The sequence below is a fragment of the Eptesicus fuscus genome, chromosome 5 (assembly GCF_027574615.1).
Source record: "Eptesicus fuscus isolate TK198812 chromosome 5, DD_ASM_mEF_20220401, whole genome shotgun sequence".
Taxonomy (NCBI): Eukaryota; Metazoa; Chordata; class Mammalia; order Chiroptera; family Vespertilionidae; genus Eptesicus; species Eptesicus fuscus.
In genome coordinates, this window is record NC_072477.1 from 54381964 (window position 1) to 54401944 (window position 19981).

At 37.5% G+C, this 19981-nt stretch overlaps 1 protein-coding gene across 2 annotated transcripts in view; it reads right to left on the bottom strand.

Moving 5' to 3' along the window:
- Positions 1–19981, bottom strand: part of UNC13C (unc-13 homolog C) — a 515697-nt gene that overhangs the window by 41813 nt on the left and 453903 nt on the right. For both annotated transcript variants that reach the window (XM_008143163.3, XM_028147779.2), the window contains 2 exons: positions 17485–17565; positions 4657–4804 (listed from right to left, as the gene is read on the bottom strand). In XM_008143163.3, coding sequence (XP_008141385.2) covers positions 4657–4804; positions 17485–17565 — 229 coding nt within the window. The remainder of the gene's footprint in view (positions 1–4656; positions 4805–17484; positions 17566–19981) is intronic.

Genomic DNA, 19981 nt, shown 5'->3' on the forward strand with positions numbered 1-19981 from the left:
TCTCTTCTCACTTGTTAGTCTATTTTTATAGAAGGATGTCCCAACCTCAGCACTATTGCCATTTGGAGCCACATACATTTCTGTCATGGGTAGCTGCCCTATACACTGTACAATGTTTAGGAGCTTCCTTGGTCTCCACCGGAAAGAAAACAGTGACACAGCTACCACTCCCTGATGTGACAACCAAAAAGCTCTTCTGATGTTGCCCAAAGCCCCTGGATGAACAAAATAACTCTGCTTGAGAACCACTGATTTAGAGCAACTTGTGCACATAACTTCATGTTCACCTTTGAACATATACCTCATTGTATGGGACTTTGTTTAGAGGTGATGCCCAGTAAATACTTGGTAAAGAATGCAGAGTAAGATGGTGTTCTATTGCTGCAGTGCTTTTCGAAACATGCTACTCTTATAAAGCGAACTTCCAGTTTCATTTGAGGACTTAAGCTTCTACATCCATTTTGGATTTGTTTTTCAATATTTGGAATAGAAAGAGGAGAGAAGACAGTGTTTGTCCATATTGATAGATCTCATAAATTTCTAATGTGACTTAATTCCTTGTAGTTTTTTTTTATGACTTTCTTTTTTTAACTACTAGAAAAAGATGACATAGAAATCTATTTAAAAAGAAAAAAAAGCAAAAAGCAAGGTAAAGTGAAAAGGAGCTAAAAAGTAAAGAGAGGAAGAAAAAATATTAACAAGATCAGCAGGTTTTTCTATGCTTATAAACCCATTTTAAAAAAGCTGAATTCAAATAAAAATATTTTTAAAGGAAAATATACCTTTTAATTTGAAGATAAAACTTTTAATAGTAATTGGTTTTTAAAATTTTAATCTTATAGTTAATTTCCTAACACAGATATACAAGGAAAAAACATAACAGAGAAAAAAATGAGAAAGAAAATTTTAACAAAAAGTAGACAAGGAAGAAAATGAAATAAGGAAAGATTTTATGAGAAAAAAAGTAAAATATGAATGTTTCAGAAAGCACACATATTTCTAATGGATCCCAAGTCCTTTCATATAACATGTAGATCTATTAAATAACACTTGAATAACTTAAAACAATTATTTCTTTGTAGAGTATGAGTTAGAGATTAAGGGAACAAAAATTACTTTGTTTTACTGATCATGTGGTAAAAGAAAATGTACTTATCTATAGGTTGAATTTCATTTAGTTCAGTATTGTTGACTTGAAAAGTCACGAGGGGGAAAGTACAAGTAATGTCATTCTGAGTATTTGGCCTTTACACTTATTATCAAGAAGATGAACACACAATGGTTAAGAGCACTGAATCTAGAGGTCTAGACTGAGTTTGAATCTGGCTCCCCGCTTTCTAGCTGTGTGACCTTGGATTTCTGTTCCCCCAGAAGCAGACTCTGACACAAGCACTCAAGGTGAATGGTCTACCTGGGAAGGAATCCCAGAAAACACTGATAGGGGAGTGAAGAGGTGAGAAAAGGAAAAAGCAATATGGTATCAAGCCAGCCTTCGGAGGGAGAATGGAGCTCTGTACTATAGGGGAACTCTGGAGTCTGTGCAAAACACAAGTGAGAATTGACCCAACTGAGGAAGCTGGATTTTGTATTTTTGTTTTTTAATTTGCCAATTTCCTATCTTTCCTTGGTTGTGGGCTGGTTCCTGGGGCATTAACTCGTGGCACTGAGCATGCTCCTGTGGCTCCTCAGACAGAAAGTGGCAGGGTTTGCAGTATGCAGTGCTAGCTTACACTTCAAATGGTGTATTTGAAAGTTATCATAACACCAGTGTGATCTTTCTAAATTGAATTAACAAAATATAAGGTTTTGATTAACAAAACTTCAATATAATAAATATTAGGATAAATATTTAGATAACTGCAATAATATTTACACTGGAAACAGAGACTTCATTTGGTCATTTTGGACTCTTCATGCTACCAGGATATCAGGTGGATAAAGGGGATGATTGATCCTACAATTAACTGCAAATGCTCATCTGCTGGGCAAGTACAAAGTAATCCAAAGGATGGAACCCAAGTTCCTCTATCTCAGTGTCAAATGTTCACAGAATAGTATAGAAACCCACATAAATAAGACCCTCTGGAATTCAACTTTTTATGCTTCTCAGTTAACAACTCTAGAAGCTGAGTTTCCTTTGAAGCCAAGGGAACATAATATGAAAAGGGACATTTGGAAGTCATAAGTATAAACCATGACTTAAGGGCCAATTTTAGAAATGAAGATTGTATTCTCTACTATATTTCCTTTTAGGCTGTGCAATAAATAATTCAAATATTCAGCAAATTTTCATCTTATCTCCCCTTTACCTTATTATTTTATAAAGGATATGGTATTGTTGGCTAACTTGATTATTCAGTCTGTGCTAATGAATATTGAAAAGGATCTGTGATGGAATTAGAAGACAGGGCATGAATATAAACTTTGGCTTACCGCTGTTTTTGATTGAACCATGAATCAAATACTTTGGCTTACCTCTGTTTTTGATTGAACCATGGTTATGTTATATTAGGCAGTAGTATTTCTCTCTCCAACCTGCCTCAGTTTGGAAATATACGTAAATCTCTATTTGAGCAGGTGGAGAAGAGAACTGTAAAGAGATGGCAGGTGACAGTGGAGAATCCTCCATTATCACCAAAGATGTAGAAAGAATGTTTGCATTTCTTCTGGCTCAAGTGAACCCCCCAGGAGGAAGCTGGGCTTCAGCCTTTTGCTGGAGCCCCATTCCAGAGGGCTGGCCACTAGGAGCAAATTATAAAGGAGCAAGAAGCTATGGCATATGCTGCAGGAGGCATCACCGAGGAGTCCCTGAAGGGAGCTGGAACAAGGTACACTCCTCAAGGAGCTGAAAATATACAATGGCCCCTAACACTGGGCCCCTCAGAAAGCCAGCATTTAGATGCAACCATACAGAGAACGCTACAGACATTTCCCTCCTTCCCTTCCGTTTCCTCCCCCCAAACTGCTGTAGCAGAAAGGGATCTAGACGAGGGCAGAGAAGGGGAGCAAAGGGTACACCAAGCTCCCTTTACCCTGCAGGTTCTTGGATCTGATCATGCCTGTTTGGGGAAGATGAAGTTGGTAGGGATAGGTTTCCATAGAGCATGACTGAAGGTAGCTATTGGAGAAAATGCAAAGCTGTTTCATATTTTAATTGAATTTTAATTATGCCCCTCCCCACCAAAAGACATACTCAATAAAGCCAGAAAAGTAGAGTAAAAAAGAAAAAGGGAGACCAAGTCTGAAATAGTTATGTTAAATCTGGTGGTTACTGGGATTGCAGATCCTCTTACCTACCACCAGCCATTTTTAATGTTGCTATACAATACATGGTATAAAAATAAATACATGTGCCAAATTCCATATACCAAAATTGATATATTTGCAGGGTGGTTTTTTTTTTTTTGGTGTGACTCTATGCTAAAACATAGGCTGTATACATGTGTGTGTGTTCTATAAATGCACACCTATAAAAACAAAGCACAGTTTTATATTCTTAGATACTCTGGGAACAAAGCTATAACACTATTTGTATGATTTATTAGAATTGTATTGATATTTATAAAGTTCAGAAAACCTTGAAAGATCATGGATTCAGGGGTAATGTTCTGAATATTTCTGTATTTCTTGATAAGCTCTCATGAACTCAGCTTATTCTTCCTTTCTGAAACCATCCCAAGATGTAGGCTAGGTTTGCATATCATATGAAAAAACAAAAGAGCATTTATGTGGACACTATCAGAAAGCACCAAGTGTTAAAGACAGGCCAAACACCTACATGGCACTTACCTTGTCATTATCTTCGATGTAGTTAGATAAATTAAATATCAATGGAAAAAATAAGCCTGGAGCATTTTCATCACAGGAAAAAAATCTATTCTTTCTTTTCTGAGGATCTCTCATGAATGAAAACCATATCCTTTTATTTATATTCATGATTTCTGTGGTGTGATTTATTATGTTCTAGAGTTTGAGTTTGCATTTGGGTCTTTTTGACTCATACTGACATTTTCAATAATCTCTCAGAAATGCCAGATCATAAATGCACATAATTACCAAAATATAATCAATCACAAAGCAACTTGAAATAAAGGTTAACAGTAATATCCTAGAAGCTATGAGGTGGGAACTTTGCCATGTGAAACAGATTTGAGTTTTAAATAAAATAATTACCTCTTGTCCCATTTCAAAGTAAAAGTTGAAAACTTTTCTCATATAAAATTAGGATAAGATTGGATTTCCCTTCTGGAAACACTAAAGCAGGAGATTTTACATTTGAAATCAGGATTTGGGGAATTATCACTTTGGGGGAGTTGCCAAAACCAGCAAACACTGAATCTTCATACTAAATGGAAGAGACTATCACAGTTATGGATATTCAAAACTAGGCTTTGCTAAATTTTTTGAAGTTAAAATCACCAAGAAGAGTCAACCATTCAATACAGTTTTAGTATTAAGCATACCCTACTAATATTAAAATTATTCATAAGATTATAATTTATGAATGCTAAAAATTTGGTAATTTTCTGTTGACCATATCCTCCATTCTTATTGCTTTAATTTATTATAGTAAATTATTAATACTATTTATAATAATTCTTATGTTGAATTTTACCTAGGTGTTCAGTTTATTATCACATTCAATGTGTTACTTACTCTGTGAGGTTTGAGTGTCTATGAACTTCTTTATCAAGGCATCAGTCGTTTGGGTATAAAGACTTAGAGCATATCTCAGAGATTGAAGATCTGGGCTTTTCTCCAAGAAATTCTTTTTGAGACCATTTCCTCCCGCATGAAAGTATTGCTAAAAAGGAAAATAAGTAATGTAAGCAAAGGCATTTGGAAATAACACTGGAGGACAGGTTTTATTGCTATAATAATAAAGCTCAAATGGAATGATACAGTATGTCCAATGTAAGGTAGCTCCAAAGTGCTACCACATTCTCATTGCTAAGTCATCACCATCTAGTTCAGTTTCCCTCAATATCTCTGAAATGATGCTCTACATCATGGACCCCAGATCCTTGAGGCTTAAGGCTATTCCTCTCACTCAAAACTTTAAGCATATGAGATCATGAAGATGCAGAGGTCAGCATCCTTTAGAATGACACATTTACATAATAATTGAGTTGGCTATAAGCTTCTGTTTCCAGAGGATGAGAAAACTATCCAGGGTTAGCAAAGTTTCACAAGGAAGGTAACTTAGTCACATAATTACAGACACTAATTTGTGTTTCAAGGCCAGATACTTGCTAGTCCAACTTTCCCATCCTGTAATCATGCAATGGTGCAGATAATAGGCCAATCTAAAGGGGCAGAGTGGAACTTAGAACATCAGTATCCCTGAACCTTATACCTTATGTCTGATAAAATCAAATAGGGTTTTTGTGTGTGTGTGTGTGTGTGTGTGTTTGTGTGTTTGTTTTTTTTTGTAATGCCATCCAACAAACTCAAAAACTATAACAGTATAGTTTAGGTAAGATAATATAGAAGCTGTAAGCTTTTTGACTATTAATATGGTCATCGAAGGATGTTAGCATTTGCCTGCTGCAAGTATTATGCATGACATCTTTTTGGAAAGCAGAATATGCAGAGATATGTAAAATAAATAAAAAAATTTTCCCCAATCATTTACAGATGATAATACATACTATTTATAATATTCTGTAATTACTAGATAAATTGTTTGCTTTCTCTCTCTGTACCAACAATGCTAAACTTCAAACTCATTGCAACGTGGCTCACTATGGTCTGTGATCCCACAAAACGACATGTTTTGAAGAAATTCAACAAATAATTTTGATACATGTTCTCAAATGAATGTGTGTCATCACTCTATCCCATTCATAATTATCTCAATTTTCTCCCCTATTCAAGGGGAGGAGTAGAAAAATATTCTGTGCATTTGTAGGCATCTGAGTGCACTTTTAAATAGTATAATGTAGAGAAGATTCATGGCATAGATCAGAGAAAGTAGGAATTGGGGATATAATCTCAAGAAAGATTGCTCTAATTATAGACACCCTCCCCAAGGAGAAAAATTATGGTCACTTAAAATTCCAATAGAAAAATAGAAAAAGCCATTTTCTTTTTTAAAAAGAACAAAAATATAATATTTAAAGTTGTATTACACTTTGATCTTCTTATAAAAATGTTAATTTTTTTTCACAAGTAAAAAGTATTTATTGAGGAATATGAATCCAGAATTGTTTTAGGTTCCCTGGTGAATAAAAAACACATGATCATTCCTTTCTTCATGAAACATGATATGCTATTTGAGGTGAGAAAATATTAAATAGATGTATTGAAAGGGAAAGGTTGCCCTAGACCAGTGGTCGGCAAACTCATTAGTCAACAGAGCCAAATATCAACAGTACAATGATTGAAATTTCTTTTGAGAGCCAAATTTTTTAAACTTAACCCTTTGCACTCGCTTGCTTTTTTCTCGATTCCTTTATTCTACTCGGGATTTAATTTTTTAAATACCCCAGATTTTACAAAGCGTGGCAGTAGAATAAAAAATTGGAGTTTCTTTTCATACAAACTTATTTATTTGGATTTTTTAATATTTCAAATTATTGATACATTCAATAACCGTCACATTCGACATCCGAGTGCAAAAGGTTAAACTTCTTCTAACTCCACTTCTTCAAAATAGACTTGCTCAGGTCGTGGTATTTTGTGGAAGAGCCACACTCAAGGGGCCAAAGAGCCGCATGTGGCTTGCGAGCCGCAGTTTGCCGACCACTGCCCTAGACAGTTTGGCTCAGTGGATGGAGTGTCAGCCTGTGGACTGAAGGGTCCCAGGTTTGATTCCGATCAAGGGTACATGCCCAGGTTGTGGGCTCGATCCCCAGTAGGGGCATGCAAGAGGCACCCAATCAATGATTCTCTCTAATCATTGATGTTTCTATACCTCTATCCCTCTCTCTTCCTCTTTGAAATCAATAACAAAAAATATTTCTTTTTTTAAAGAAGGGAAAGGTTTAGTTTGGTCTTGACATTTCTGCTAGAGGAGTGATGGGGTGGGGTGCTCTCTTGAGGTCTGTTTACATAACGAACCATGGAGCCATCAAATGCAGTAACTCACCCAGACAGTAAAGAGCAGTGCGGTAAATTGAACCAAGAAAAGGCAGGATATTCTAAAGGAAACACATTCTCCCTCTCACCGTTTCTCAAATAAGCTCCGGTTTTATTAAACCTAAGCTTAAATACTAGAAGATTATAATAAAAAGACATATAAGAAGAAGAATAAGCAGCAGCTATAATGGTATTTTGCCAACTCTCGGTACTAAAGAGAGTTGTTAGGAAAGATTGTGAAAGATTTTGAAATAGGAAAAAAGGATTAGTGGGTATTCTCCATAGTGTACGCATCTGGGTTATCTGCTTTTCATTGTCTTTAAGCTACTTAAAACTCTCTAAGTTGTAGAAAATGGTTAATAATATAAATGACCTTTGTTCATAGAAATGCAAATTAATTATTTCTGGTAGTGTGTAACTGATTATTGTTGTGTGGGTAGATCTGTTTTACCTCTATTTGTAAATTTCCTTCAGCTTTTCTTACTGCTTATCCTTATGTGTGGTTCCTGAAATTCTCCTTTGAGCCACTTGTAAAAGCTTACTGGCTTCCTCATTAATAGATGAGTTAAATAACATTTTTGCTTGTTTTATAATTCCCTGAATATAACAATTATGCCCCCTTTTAAAAACTTTTCTTTAATAGTGTATGTAAAGTAGTGTGGGAGACAGCATTCATAAGGGTGACCATAATTTTTACTGTCTAATTTGTGAGAATAGGGCCATGGGCCCATGGCTCACCCTGATGGCATCCGCCTTCCTGCCTGTTCTTTCTCCCTCTGTTCCTTAATAAATATTTATTAATCCTATACCATGAGCCACAACTTGTGCTGGTCTCAAGGATACGAAGCTAAAGAGGGCCAGAGATTGCTCTCAAGGGGATTATAATCTAATAGAAAATATAACCAAAAGGCCAAAATGACTTCAATAACACATTGCAGGTATAAGAGAAATTATTTGAAGTATAGATAATGGGGAGGCAAACAATTCTATTGGGGAAGGAGTCAGTAGAGGTTTATAAAGTGGTGACATCTGTGATGTTTATAATTTTATCTGCACTGCCATTTTAAATTCCAGCAGCACCTTGGTAGGTCACTGGAGTGGACTAGAGGAAAAGGACAATGCCCCTGGGTATCCAAGAGGAACCCTAGGAGTCCCAGAAACACTTAAGAAGGATTTAGGTACTTGTAGTTCTCAGAATAATGTGTTTTTTAAATTTTTTATAAGAATTTATTTGGGTCAACCTGATGGGAACAAGATAAGTACTCCCAGAATAATGTTTGTTTGGTATACTTGTTTGCTACTATTATTATATTCTCTACACTAAACTTGTGCTGTCTATAAGCTTCAAGTTAAGAGATGACGTTGTAGTCTTAAAGATTCACAATGCTCTACAGCAGCGGCTCTCAACCTGTGGGTCGCGACCCACAGGTTGAGAACCGCTAGCAGGGTTGCCCAAGACCATCGGAAAACACAGATATTTACATTATGATTCATAGCAGTAGCAAAATTACAGTTGTGAAGTAGCAATGAAAATAATTTTATGGTTGGGGGTCACCACAACATGAGGAACTGTATTAGAGGGTCGCGGCATTAGGAAGGTTGAGAACCACTAGCAGGATAGTAAGTGAGCGGAAGATTTGTAAGGGCAGAAATGATGCCTTTGTGTTTTGGGTGCATTATATAATAGGAGATGTTGCAAGACACAACCAGGACAGAAGGTAGCAAAGTTAGGGGGGGAAACAAGAAAGTAAGGTGCTGTGAATGAAAGTCTCCATTCAGTGAACACAGACAAAGAACACATGCTGTAGGCTCCTTACTCAAAGAGCAAAGAAAGTGACTTCTAGGTTTACGCAAAAGAAACCTTGATGAAATGCCACTTTGTGGGAAGCCTTTCACAGTGTTCAGAACCTGGGCCATGTCTCCTAAGAGCACAGGTCTTTTAATCTCACCAGCACAGGTAATCAACAGAAAGGCGGATCAGGCACTGTGTACACTGTTATTCAGAGATTTCACATTCAGTTTTGACTCTTTGCAAGAGCCCCGAAGGAGCAGGAGAGTAGACTCTGTGTTTTGCTGAGGCTTGGGTTTGAAGGATATACATGTGAGGCTGATATGTGGGAGTGAATGTCTTAGCTATTAAAATCCACTGTCCACAGCTCAGTGCAGCTGAGTTGCTCTCGATTCATTATAGTAAGTATTTTGGAGGGGAACTATGTCCTAGAGGGAATTTGTGAATGCAGCGTTTGGAAGCCTTCTCAATGTTTCCGTTATGCACATGGAAAGTGGATTATCTCCATTAGTTCTAAACAAGAAAACTATGACTCAGTTTCTTGTTGTTCCTCTGAAACCTGCAGAATCCCTGAACATTTCTGATGTGCTCAGCTGTTTTGCTTAGGCTGGTGCAAATAAGCAGAAAATAACTGGCAAAATAACACATTGGGACAACCAATTTCCTCCTCATTCAAGAAAGGAATTTTCAAGCAGTGAGAGGACCATGGAGAGGGTGGCTGTTCAGTGCTGTGAAGGAAAAGGATGTCAGCCGGGTGACCTTCTCCCTACCCTTGGCCCCGTCCTGGCTGGTATTTTCACCACAGACATAGACAGACAAAGACAGAAGGCATGTTTTTCAAGTGTGCACTTGAGCCAAAGCTCAAAGTTATTATGTTGGAGGACAGAATCTGGCTTTGGGAAGGTCTTGGCAGCCTGGAATGGTGGGTCAATATTTATAGTATCAGATGACAAAGAGGAATAAAAAAGGCCTTTATTTATGATACAATGTTTTCTGCAAAGTACAGGATAGGGATGACTTAGCTTAACATCAGTAAAATTTAAAAAGCCATAAGGCTTTATTTGCTTTCAACTTCAACATGATTTAGCAAGTGATAGGGCAGCTCTCAAAGCTTATGGAATCTTATGCATTCATATAGGTGATCAGGTCAAGACAAAGGGTGTGAGAGAGCAACAACATTCTCTTCTGGTTAGAACAAAACTGGGATACTAGAGTTATTCCTAATTCATTCCTAGGCTTTATTTTTTTTAATGAAAAATATAAAAAAGTGAAGGGCACCCAAAGTAGATGAGCAGGGTTTTGTAAAGTGTAGGAACATGCTATTTAATATATGGCTGCAACAGCGTCAGGGAGCATGATAGTTTTCTTCTATGACTGAAGGGCTATCCTATACAAAAAGAAGTAGAATTTTTCAAAGGACTGGAGAAGGACCAATGCATAGCTACAAGTATCAGGGAAGCAGGTTTTTGGTTCAATATGACAACCTTTCTCACAATAAGTGCATCTTAAAATTGGAGCTATTGCTTAGGAGTTAGTGAGGTCCCGTGAGTTAGTGAGGCTTTTAAGTGGTGGCCAGTTGGCCACGGGCCAACACTGCAGACGCATCTCTCTGTATGTTGGGTTATGAATCCAATTCTAAGAGTTTAGAATCCTCTTCATTTCTTTGACTCTCTGCCCTATATTTTAAGATGTAACTCTTCATCTTTCCTCTGCACAATGTGATTTTTGCATAATTATTTAACCTCACAGATTACCAGTTCATTTATTTTTAGAATGGGAATAAAAATAGCCTCCATTCCTGAGTGTAGTGTGGTAAAGAGGAAATTAATTACTGCAACCGCTTTGTGAACTGTAAAGATCTTTCTATTTGTAAGAAAATATACTTAATTGGTAGAACAACTCCCCAAACTGTAGCCCTGCTTTGTTTCCTGAGCACCAGTCCCTGCCTCTAGCAGGCCACTGGGCACTTATTTTAATGTTTCTGCCACCATATCTAACTCCAACGTGGGAAGAAGAAAACGACCCTCCTGCCTACGTTGCCATTTTTCTCAGTGGAGCCATGCTTCCCACTTTCCTGATACCTCGGAGTCACCCTGGGCTCCTCTCTTTCTCTTGCCCCAATTTCAGATCCAAATTCCAGTGATGTCCCTTTCTGGTGCCACTCGTGTTCATCTTTTACTTTCCACCACCCTGGTGATAGCCCTCATCCCTCTTATGCACCAAATAAGTGTAACTGACCTCTGTGACCATAATCTTGAATCATTCAATCCACTTCGCACATTCCTATAAAATTTCCATTGCCGAAATGGTCCTTCTGGCATGCCATATAGTTTCAAAAACGCTAATGGGTCCTCATTTATAGAATCCACAGAGGCTGCAAAAGGACCACTGTACTTTCAATCCAAACCTCATTTTACACTGTTTTTACTGTACAAAAGTCCAGTTACATCCAGTCTGGTGAGTAGAATGGTCTGGTCACTGAATCCTAGCCCTATGCTTGCTGTGGTGAAATCCTTTCTCCCTGATTATGTTCAAGTCATGAGTCTTTCTCCACCGTTCCCACTCTGATGTCTTTCCCATCTCGCCTGGGGCTCCCTTCCATCCATCAAGACTACTCCTTCAGCTTTTCCCAATCCCTTGAATTCATAGTAGTGGCTTATTCCTCTAAATCCTTACCACTTTTTCTTTTTAAACACACATATATTTTTATTGATTTCAGAGAGGAAGGGAGAGGGAGAAAGAGAGATAGAAACATCAATGATGAGAGAGAATCATGGATTGGCCGCCTCCTGCACGCCCCACACTGAGGATCAAGTCCGCAACCTGGCCATATGCCCCGACTGGGAATCGAACCGTGACCTCCTGGCTCATAGATCGATGCTCAACCACTGCACCATGCCAGCTGGCCTCCTTACCACTTTTTAACCTGTGCCCCTCAGTTAGCACCTGTATCACCCTGTTTTACCTCTTACACTGTTGTCTCATAAATTAACACACATCATTATCTACTTTTTAATGTGCCTTTCCCATCTTTAAATCCAGAATAAAAACTCCTTGAGAGAAGGAACAGCCCTGCTTCCCAAAGAGAAGTCTCAGAAAATACTGAAGAATCTCGGGGCGGGCGGGGTGGTGGTGGTGGGGGGAGTTGTGTTCTTTATAGTGAGAAGCTGCTGTGCACAGGAAACCAAAGGCCAGAGCACAAGGCCTTGAGGACTTGAGCTATTGCTTGAGGCAAAGAATCAGATTTAATAGGCAGCTTCCCTGAGAGAGAATGAAAGGTTTATTAAGAAAGGGGGAAAAGTGGTACGTGCTCTATGAGGTTAGCAGCAGAGTGGGGCTCCTCCAAAATAACCCAGTTCCCAGGCAACATGGTAGTTACATTTAAAGAGCTTTCTATGACAGGAACTGTTTTTACTTACGTTATATGTGGTAACTCATTTAATTTTCTGACAATAACCTCTTCGATCCTCTTTCATTCCCATGGGTGAAAGAGGGCAGTAATTTGCACACTTGAGTTTCTCTCTCTTAATCACCCACATCCTGCTACTCTAATTGCCCACATAGTTTCAAATATTTTATTGACATTTTTATTTATATTCATTTTCTGATAATTGTAAAGGCTTCCATCCTTCACAGTAATATGTTGACTTCACTGACGTAAGGGGGCCTGGTGAGGAGCACTGTTATTTATCCGAATGAAAAGAACTATGAATAAAGAATCATTTCCTTTTTCTTGATAAGTATCTAGAGATATTTTTCCTTTTTGTGTGTTCTGCATGAAACTGCAAAAACTAAAGCACTTCAGACCTGATTGTAATTTGTGAGGGTGAAAAATAGTACTGCTAAATAAAAAAAAAAAATCAAGATAAATATTGCCTGCATGCTTAGCAAGACATTCCTTTTATAATCCCAGTTAAAACCTTTCTAAATTCTTCAACTCGTCATGTTTGTCACATATTTGAAGATCTCTCACAGTCTATTTTTACTGACTGAAGGGAACATGCTAATGTTTCTTCACGAATTTGCAGGAAGAATTTACTTTTTCGTTACATATACTATTTTGGTAGTGATTTCCCATCATCATTTTTTTTTCTTTACAATATCTGAATCATGGTTTTGGTAAATTCTGGCAGACAGTTTATCTTGCAATCTTGTAAACTTAGATATAATAATAACCTGCCTTTAATAGCTGAGTTTTACTTTAAGAAAATTATTTGATAAATATTTCAAAATTATTTCCTACTACAACTGGATTTCTTTTTTCCATATCAGATCAGAAGTTCAGATTCTTTACTTGTATGTTTAAGCCTTAGTATTTTGGCTCCAATCCAATGTTCTCCTTCCTCCTCCTCTTCCTTCTTCTTTTTCTTCTTTGGTGCGAAGCAAACCTGCAACCTAGGTATGTGCCCTTGACTGGGAGTCAAACCCACGACCCTTCAGTCCCCAGGCCAGTGCTCTAACCACTGAATAAAACCAGTCAGGGCCAATGTTCCTCTCTTATTCCCTATAATATGCAGCCAGTCATGACCTAGTCCTCTTCGCTAGACTAAGTGACGTTTTCAGGCTGACCCACACCTTCTCGCATTTCACTCATGCTTTTCTGCAACAACTTTCCCCTTGTTTTTCCCCAATTCATCTTCTAAACTCCAAATTTGTTTCTCTAGGAAGCTTTTCCCTAGGTACCCATGAAGAATTTATCACCCTTTCTTGCATCCCCAACCACTTTTTCCACATCTCTTTTTATCAATTGTAGATGTTTTTGTTCATAAGTTAAGAGCAAAGTCTCTTATCTTTTGCCACCTTTTCATTGCTCAACATATTTGCTATATGCAGTAAACTTTCAAATAATAATTTTTGAATTACAATGCTAAAAACTAGGTAAGACATGTATTCTTCCATAAGCAGCTGGATTTAAAATAATGCAAAAACTATACTTATAATGATAAAAACGAAGATGCTAAGAAGCAGCCACCAAATTGCCATGTGAAAAACAGGTAACAGGATGGGGTAAGACCTTAGTCAGGGTAACAGCCTCAGGTATAACGTCGCATATCCCACGATTTGTCTGGAATCCTGAGTGGCAGAAATGGTGTTATCTAGTATTAAATGAGCAAGTAAGTTCCAAAGCACTATTTGAATAGATATTCATATTTAGTCTAAATTCTTTTCTTTATACCAAGAAATGCAGATTCCTAGAGGGCGCTGATCCCCATGTTTATTATTGTTAAACCTCCAAATCGCCACTGCATGAAGTCAACCACACCTGCAACACACATTGCAGAGTCATGTCAGGTCCAAATGACAAGTATTCCAGGGGAATTGGAAGGGTAGGAAATATAAAAGCAGTCAGCTTTTATTTTTTATTTTTTTCTGAGTATTTAAAACTTCATCATAAAATAACTTGAGGAATGTTCAATATTTAAGAATTCCCTTAAGTCTGGAGACTCATGCTCAGGTCCAGTATCTGCTGTTGGAAAAATGTCTCCTGTTTATCTTTGAAAGAAACCCACATTTCAGGGAATCCTACAGCAGTCCTGAGTCTTCTGACATGTGGTCTGAGATGCAAAAGCTCAACAAGGACCTTTTCAAACTAGGGTTTCCCAATTGGCCTATTAGCTTGCACATACTGATTAAGTTGTTGGCTGTCTGCCTCATAGCTGTCGTCTTGCTACTTTTATTTTCAAATGCTATTGATTTGGCTGTGTTGGCAGGTAATGGAATGTCTCAAAGCCCAACCATGCTACCTGCAGTATATCGTTATAACTTCTGTTACTTGTACCATATTCTAACCTTTTGGCTTATAATTAAAACTACATGGGACTGATATTAGAAAGTTTCCAGCCCAGGCTCCGTGGCTTTGTGGTTGAGTGTTGACCCATGAACCAGATCGGGTTTCTCTGATTTCTGGTCAGAGCACATGCCTAGGTTATGGGCTCAATCCCCAGTAGGGGGTATGTAGGAGGCAGCCAATCGATGATTCTCTCTTATCACTGATGTTTCTCTCTCTCTCTCGCTCCTTCTCCCTTCCTCTCTGCAATCAATAAAAATATATTTTAAAAATAAAATTTTTATTACTTAAGAGAGTTAATATTTTGTATTAATACTTGCATAGAGTTTGAAATATTTTAAATTATTTAGATAATTAGAAAATAATTTAATAATTGAAATATGATATTTTAATTTAGAAAGAATTAATCACTCTGAAAATATATCCATTTTGGCTTGCTACATTTTATCTACACTTCGTTAACATTTAGGGAAATAGTGTGACATAGAAGCAAAGACATTGACTATAGAGTTTGGAGATTTTTCTCTGCTCTTCCAATTACTAGCAGGTCAGTGTCCTTAGACAAATAATTTAAACCCTTTTAGTGTCTGTTTTCTCATCTATAAAATGCGAATCATTAATCTTGATCTATCTACCACCCAGGATATTTATAAGGGCCAGGCAAGGTGAATCTAAAAGATATTTGAAAAAAATTAAAAACATGATTTCAATGTATATTCTACAAACTCCATAGCATTCTCCTCCTTCTTTTCTTATTCCCAGCTTATTTGCTTAAATTGAGCTAAAGAGAAATAAAGGTTCATTTCTTTGGCAGCCTTTGGGTGTTAGTCTGGTTAGCATCTGCTGCTTCTAAGAACATCTTCCTCCTGAGGTCCCTGCTTGCCTTACGGTATTCCTCTTGCTAGGCTCCAGGCAGACATTGGGGTTGCAATTATTTTAAGTAGTCTTCTTCTTTCTCCTGAGCTCCTTTGTAGTCAAGGTGAGAAGTAGTGCTTGCTATGGCAGCCGGTATGTGCAAATATCAGCTGCAGACAAGATAAAGGGAGTCCTAGCTTTGGCTAACAGCTGACAAGGCCATTGAAAGCAGGTATCAGGGGAATGACCTGGCAGATGGGCAGGCCACAGGGACAAGAGTCTAATAGCAAGCCTAGCATGGAGACCCCCGAGAAAGAGGTGGCATCAAAGAAGGGGAATAGGAGGACTGGAGATGTGACCTCAGACTCTGAGGCTCAGGAGTACCAGGGTCAGACTCCATCCAGTCCTAAAATAACAAGATAATAACACAGACCCTTTTATTCAATCTTGGATATCAGGTAAGTCCAAAAGATCAAGGCAAGTATTTGGTGGCTGAGGCTGTATTAAAGGATCATCACAGGTGACCCAGACAGGAAAATGGGATAGTTGAGTTGTCAAGATGTAGATTTCTAGGGGTCAAAGTTGTCCCAGAGTTTGGGCAGAGTTCAGCCTACAGGTGTTGGTCAAGTGTCCTGACCACAGAGAATTAGAAAAATATTAGGGTTGTGGGCAGGAGCCAGGTCTGTTAATGAACGCCAGTCTTTTTCACAGAACACATTTTCCTTTCTCTCTTAAAGTCATACATTGATCTAAAAAAATCCATAAAGGGCTGGATTTAGATTCTATAAATTTTACGTTTTTTCCCTTCTTTATGGTGCACTGCAGAGTTCTTATTTTTTTTTTTCTACTGGCATTTTCCTGTGTATAGTTCTTAGCACTGCTATCACTCTTATTCACAGTTTTCCATTTCTTACATTTCCAAAGGTTCTTATTCACATTTTTCCATTTCTTCTGAAAATTATTTTGTAGTATTTCCATACTTCTAGACAATACTCTTGCTGTTTCTTTAGAAACTCTATTTCTGTAATATCACAGCTTAAATTCTACTCCCTAGCTTCCACTAGGTGTTACAAAGCTTTCACCTCACCAATTTCATTTTGCAGGTTTTGACATTAAAGAAGTAAAAGATGGCCTCTTATTGAATGCTGATCCTGCAAAACAAAAGCCATGAGGTGGTAGTTTTGTGAAGGTGTCCAATTGTTAGACAGCTAGAACTCTGTTCTAATGAATTATAAAGTCTGTTTGCATCCAGTGAGACTATTCTGTGCTCTGCAAACAGCTCCTGGTAGCTGACACGTTTTGCTGCACTGTTCACACATCCTGAATAATAGATGCTTCCTACAGTGAAGTGAGGGGACATTGGACACAGTTTAAATTTAGGAGATAAACTGATTTCTCACTTTAACAAACTTAAATATATATGTACAAAATTCATGTACATAAATATATAAGGGATCGATGACAACAAAGAAATTCTAAGTTAAATTTTGAGATCTTCCCACATTTAGCCCACACTACCACTTTTGGTCAACCTTTGGCTATGAAAAATTGATGCACACAGCACAATGCCTTTGAGTTTTGAGCAGAAAATTAATTATTGCGCTAAGAGAGAGGAGATTGATCTTTTAAAAACCATTTCAACAAGTATAGAACACATAAAAAGAAATTCTGTTAACCTCAAATCCCACGAGGCACCTGTGTAACTGGGCTTTGGGGATAATCCATATCTTTCTTTGAAAACATGTTACAAGATAGGTTTCACACACATTTTTTAGAGATAGACAAAGGAGGCAAATTAAAGGACAGTAATATGGATGTAATAAGGTGATATGGGATAACCAGACACACTTCAGGAATGTATCTACATAACTGTTCATGAATGGCACAGCACTACAGAGATGCATCTGGGGTACCTTTCGCTGAGGGCTCACGGGGGATTCTGGATGCATATCCAGAGGCACTGTAACCTTACCTTGATGGTAGCCAGGACCACCTCCATTATGGTGCACTGTCTTAGCGTCAGACCCTTGGCATCCTCTCGAATCATGTGCTCCTGTAAAACAGGTTAATAATTGCTTATAAAATAACCAGTTCATCAACTTAACAACTATTTTCAAACAAAATCTATATAATCCCCATATGAAAACATTTTTATTTGAAATATTTTCTTCTTATCAACACTTTTCAGATGATTATTTTGTCATATATTAAATACCCATTTTGCCAAAAGAAGAAATGCTAAGTATTTACTTAAAGAATAGTACTTTGATTCATTTGTGGTTTTTTTTCCCCACTTACAAGTTAATGTTAAAACAAAAGAGAGAAACCTGAAAAACATGATTCAAAGCAAAATTCACCTTAATTCCTTGCTTTATGTTCTTTAAGACTAAAGCAGGTCAATTATGGAAAAGACTTAAGAGGTGAATTTTAGACTCTCTCAATTACTACTGATAAAGACTACGTATCACTCTTCCAATTTATTCTCTTTCTTAGAGCCCCTTATTGCTTAGTCATTACTAGGAAAAGGTTAACTGAATTTGGGATTAGATATTTTCAATATTTCAAAATAATTTTTGAATACTTTAGAACTGATTTCCATGTTTTACAGTGGATTTTTCTCATTGTTCAGTGTGGACTATCTCAACCCATTAGTCAAAGCTTCTGTAGGGAAATGATGGCAGAAAATTGAAGACAACAATAGAAATAGAAATTTGTCTAAGAGAAAAATGTTAAAACTACTGAATTCCCAAATAATACAATCTCCCTCAGGCTGCCACCATTCTAATCAATAAGATCCAACAAATATTTATTGAATGCTCACTATGTGCCAGTACTGTTCCAGATGATTGAGACATACTGTTGAATAAAGAAAGACTTTTGCTCCCCTGGAACTTAAATTCTAGCTTCTACAGGTGCCTTTGTATGAATTAGAGGAAACGGCCTTATGGGTGTACTCAGCTTCGGGAATGCATGGCTTGACTCATGGGTCAGTGCCTTTGGTCCGTAATAAAAGGTGTCTCTTTTTCTATGGGGCACAGCTCCACATCAGCACATATTGCTTGGCAAATGGAGCCTGGGCTTTATTTAGACCATCACTTGCCACCTTAGCCAGGAATGGTTATAAAATAACCAGTTCATTAACTCTGTTCAATTCACAAATGTGCCATCACAACTAGTGGCTCATCACTCTGTTCTAGGCCTTATGCTGTTAGTGGATGCCACGACTTCCTGAAGGTGGTTTCTGTGTCTTACTTCTGCAGCCTTTCAGTCCTATCTTGGCAAACATCACCTGCTAGGCATTCAATATATTTTTAGAACTGAATTGCACTCCTTTCACCTTATCTTGTAAAGTTCAACATACTTAAATAGAATCAAATTCCTTTGAATATTGAAGGTTGAATCCATGGTATAATGTTTCAAGGACCCACGGCATATACGTCTGCATCTCACTGCATCTTTCTGATATAGGGATTTCAACTCAAACATGTGTGTCCATTTAATATTTTTAAGCATAAATATTAAATAACCATTGAGACTCAAACAGTAATAAAAAATGTTTGCTGAATTATAGGGGGGAATGCTTTAGGATAAGCAAGTAAATACAAATATTTTATATTAAATATCTGGCTTCATCAGTCATCACTAGCTTTACAATGTGTTCAAATTGTTTAATAGATGTTAATCAATAATATATGTGGTGTTGTAGAAAACCATAATTCTTGCTAGAAAAGTTTTTCTGCGATTTAACAATACCTCATTCAAATAAGGGAGTATCTAAAAGAGGCTAGCAATGAGTTATTGTCCAATGAGCTATGCTTGCTTATGATAAACCCATAGTCTAAAATGCATTTTTCTTCATTGGTTTGATATTATATTACCACTTGTCTATATGATGTATTCATTCAAAAAATTATGGCAAATCTGATTCCATTAAATAGTCAAAAGTTGGTTATATATAATATTCATACATGATGAAGTTCCAGAAACAGGAGGTAATAAATATATATCCAACTGCTGAATAAATATTTGTTTTATGAATCCATTCAAAATTTTAGTTCCCTCATTATTCTATTTTCTTTGATCCTGTGTTCTTTTAAGTAAGCTTACTTTTTGTTAATATTTCTATACAGAATTTCTAAATTTATCCATCAGTACAATTATTTTAAACTAGAGGCCTGGTGCATGAAATTTGTGCACGGGGGTGGGGAGAGGGGGAGCGGGTGTGTGTGTCCCTCAGCCCAGCCTGCATCCTCTCCAATCTGGGACCCCTCGAGGGATGTCCGACTGCCTGTTTAGGCCTGATCCTACCAGGATAGGGCCTAAATGGGCAGTCAGACATCCTTTTCACAATCCAGGACTGCTGGCTCCCAACTGCTCACCTGCCTGCCTTCCTGATTGCCCCTAACTGCTTCTGCCTGCCAGCCTGATCACTCCCTAACCACTCCCCTGCCAGCCTGATTGATGCCTAA